Here is a 3,719-nt window from a genome sequence, read left to right on the forward strand (position 1 = left end):
CCTGCAAGGCCATTTGCAGTCTCCCCCACTGAAAGTCAGCAGCCTTCCACTGGCCATTCTGCAGCCACTGGGGGAGTTGTTCGCAATTAACACAGGGCGGTAAGTTGAGCGGCGAACTCCAAAACACATGGGAAGTGCGGCAGCTGCCATGCTTCCCCGAATCGGGCGTTAAGGGCCTGCGGTAAGACTGCGGATTTCTAGGCCTTGAAGCTTAACTTTCAGCAGCGGCATTCCCCTCCTTGGCCCAGTTGGAGCCTTTAATCGCTTCTCTCACTTTGACCCAAAACAATTTTTGAGCTTCGATGTCTGATGGCCACTGGATGTAGGTCTTCTTTTTCATGACCTTTCTCATCTTGTGGTAGGTTGAGAGTTCAGCATCTGGAATCTTCTCCAAGAAGATCAGGATGATGATATCTTTCAGCTCATGGAAGAGCCTGTAGCTCGCTAGCTGCAGTTCCATGGAGCACCACTCGCTGTACAGGTAGTTGCGGCTCATCACACAGATGGTCTTCCTGCTCTGGTAGATGCTGTCCACGATGTTGTCGATGATATATTTGCCCAGCTCAAAATCTCTGTGGTGGAGGCAGAGTTTGAAGCTTTGAGGTCCTCTCGTTTCCAGGTTTGGCACCAACTCTTGCAGAACCCAGTCTTTGTCCTGAGAATTATAGGAGATAAATGCATCATACCTGTAGGACTGCTGACTCTCTCCTCTCCCTCTGTGGTCATTCAACCACGATCGGAAAATATAAAACACATACTTGATGTGCCAGTACCCTTTGCTGTAGAATATAGGGATGAACATGAACAAGATCAAGACCGGCACAGTTATATGGAACATGATCTGCCCAATGTCCAAGTAACAAACGCGAGCATCAAACTTATACAAGTATTCAGTTGGCCGATCTGCACATGTTTGGTTGTAAAAATAGATAACCTGCACCCTGGGGTTGGACAGGGACCAGTTTTGGAACCAACTGATGTCACAGGTGCAGGGGAACGGGTTCTTCCGTAGATCCAGGTAGGTCAGGGAGGGCAGGTGTTCCACAACCGTGCTATTGATGATCTGAATGGCGTTTTTCCCCAAGAACAATGTCCTGAGGTTGGAAAGGTTTCCAAAGACGGCAAGAGACATGGATTGGAGGCCGACATTTTCAAGGTTGAGTCTCTCTAGACTCTGGAGATTCTTGAAGATCCCTGGATTCAGACTGTGGATCCCATTGCAAGCATCGGGCATGGAGAGGATTCTCAAATTGATCAGGTCTTCAAATCCATCTTTGGACAGTGACATTTTATTCTCTCCTATATACAGGTCTCTTAAAGAGATGAGGCCATTGAAAAACTTTGGAGGAATAATGTTGATGCCGTAGGGTTGCTGGGCTTGTAGTTTGAGAATGTAGAGCTTTGTGAGGTTAACAAAGGGAGATGCTGCAATCAGGCCAGTGTTGTATCTGATCCGGTTACTGTCCAAGTCCAACACTCCTAATGATGGGAGGATGTCGAAGATCTCCCTGCTGATACGGGTTATACAGTTCCTATCGAGATAAAGCTTGGTCAGGTTGTGTAATCCACAGAAAGACTGGCTGGTGAGGCTTCGAATTTTGTTTCCTCCCAGGTCCAATGTGTTCAGGTTATTGAGATTTGCAAACACCTTGCTGAAAACAATTGAGATCCTGTTGTTTCTGAGATTGAGATTCCTGAGACTCCCAAGGTTGCTGAAGGTGTGTTCATAGATGTCAGTTATGAGGTTGTTGTCGAGTCGGAGCTCCTGCAAGTTGGTGAGGTTAGAAAAGGCAGCCTTGTTGATGACAGCAATGTTGTTAATGTTCAGCTTTAGGGTCCGGAGATGTGGAGCATAAGAGAAGGCGTGACTATAAATGGTGAAAATCCTGTTGTAGCGAAAGGTTAGGAGCGACAGCTTGGGAAACACCGCGACTGCCTTCCCATCCTTGTAACAGGAAGGTAACTTGATGATTCTGTTGTGCTGGATAATGAAAGAAACAACTTGCTTTCTTTTCGATGCAAATTCAAAGCACTCCACAGATGTGAGGAGATTGTGTGATAAATCCCAGCTGGTCATGGGTGGGCACTGGGATAGGGAATGGGCAGGGAGGAATAAGATCTGATTGTTCTGCAGGACCAGGCTCTTCATAGTCCTGAGACCCAGATAGTGGCACAGGTTGGACAGCTGACTCTGGTTGTGCAGCCTTAACCCAGAGTATTGAACATTCTGTAGATCCAGGTTTGCAGATTTGAGAAACTCGGTGACATTTAAGGGGTTGTTCTTGATGATCAAACACGAGATGTTCCTCAGGACAACTTTAGAAAATTCCAAAGCATTGGAGAGTTTGTTATTGGACAGATCCAACCTGAGAATGTTGCTGAGGAAGTTCCGTTGGCAGTCAAATGTTGTGAGAGAGTTGTTAGAGAGGGAGAGGTTTCGGAGGGAGGGTGGGAGGGCGGTGCGATGTTGCAGGGAGGCGAGTTGATTGTTGCCCAGATCCAGGAGCGTCAGATTACTGAGCCCAGAGACAGCGCTCACCAGATGGGAGAAATTCTGGAGTTTATTGGAGCTTAAGACAAGTGTTTGAAGATTGTCCAATGCAGCGAAGGCTTTGGGTTCAACTGTGACTAAGCGGTTGTGATGGAGCAGGAGTTGATCTAACTTTTCAAGTTCTTGGAAGCCCGAAGAGTTCAGACGAGAGATACTGTTGTAGGACAGGTTAAGGGTCAGTAGGCTGGTGAGATTACTGAACGCACCGCAGCAAACACTCTCAATCCGATTGTAATCCAGCCGCAGGGTGAGCAGCTTGGACAGGCTGTGGAAGCTGTCCGCTTGCAGTTGGGTGAGCCAGTTGTGGGAGATGTTCAAGTGCACGGTGCTGGCTGGGAGGTCGGACACGGCACTAGAGACCTGTTTCAGGAAGCGGTGGACGCACTGAAATGTACCATTGTGGTTCGCAACCTGCATGCAGTTATTGAAAGTGTACCCGGGGACTGTGGGCACCAACACATTGCAGGAGAGGGCACAGAGAAGCAGCAGCCAGTCAACGCTCAGTCTCAACATCACAGCCTCCTTCTTCCGTCCGAGGGTTCAGATGTTTTGCAGGACCTCACTCAAGAAAAATTCCGTGGGTGTGAGATGTTTTTTCTCTGTCGCTGCCAGAACAGCCTGTAAAGTCAGAGATGGTTTACATTGTCAGTTTAGTAGAAATTAAGCAAATCAGTTAACCTGTTACTCTGTTCTCCACTACTCTGAAAAGCCATTCCCATGTTTAATATTTGTGATATGCGGAAGGCTCCTTTCTGTCCAGATATTACCAGCTCCCTGAAGACCCCTTACTCCTCTGAACACCTCACACTCTTGCATACCTCGCCCATTCCATCATCACCTGCGGCTCTCCCAGGCCACGGCTACTTTCTCATTAAGATCTGCTTCCTCTTTGTATTGAAGTGCCAAAGGCCCCAGACCCTGATGACTGTGTTCACGGATACTGAGGGAAGACAGAGAGGAGATAACAGAGGCTTTGAGGACAATGCTCCAAACATCCTGTGCACTGGTCCCCATATTACAAAACGGATATAGAGGCACTGGAGAAGCTGCACAAAAGGTTTGTACCAGAACTGAGAGGTTTCAACTATCAGGAAAGATTAAACAGGCTGGGGCTCTTTAGAAAAGAGACTGAGAGATGACCTGATAGAGGTCTTTTAAATTATGAAGG

General features: G+C 47.6%; 1 protein-coding gene across 1 annotated transcript; it reads right to left on the reverse strand.

Moving 5' to 3' along the window:
- Positions 1-211: 211 nt before the first annotated feature.
- LOC147085881 (uncharacterized) lies at positions 212-3,064 on the reverse strand. Its single transcript, XM_085979119.1, has one exon. The coding sequence runs from the start codon at positions 3,062-3,064 to the stop codon at positions 212-214; it is 2,853 nt and encodes a 950-aa protein (XP_085835245.1).
- Between the last annotated feature and the right edge of the window lie 655 nt (positions 3,065-3,719).

This window comes from Somniosus microcephalus, unplaced genomic scaffold (assembly GCF_052327205.1).
Source record: "Somniosus microcephalus isolate GS21.2 unplaced genomic scaffold, FLI_Smic_1.0 unresolved_chr8, whole genome shotgun sequence".
NCBI lineage: Eukaryota > Metazoa > Chordata > Chondrichthyes > Squaliformes > Somniosidae > Somniosus > Somniosus microcephalus.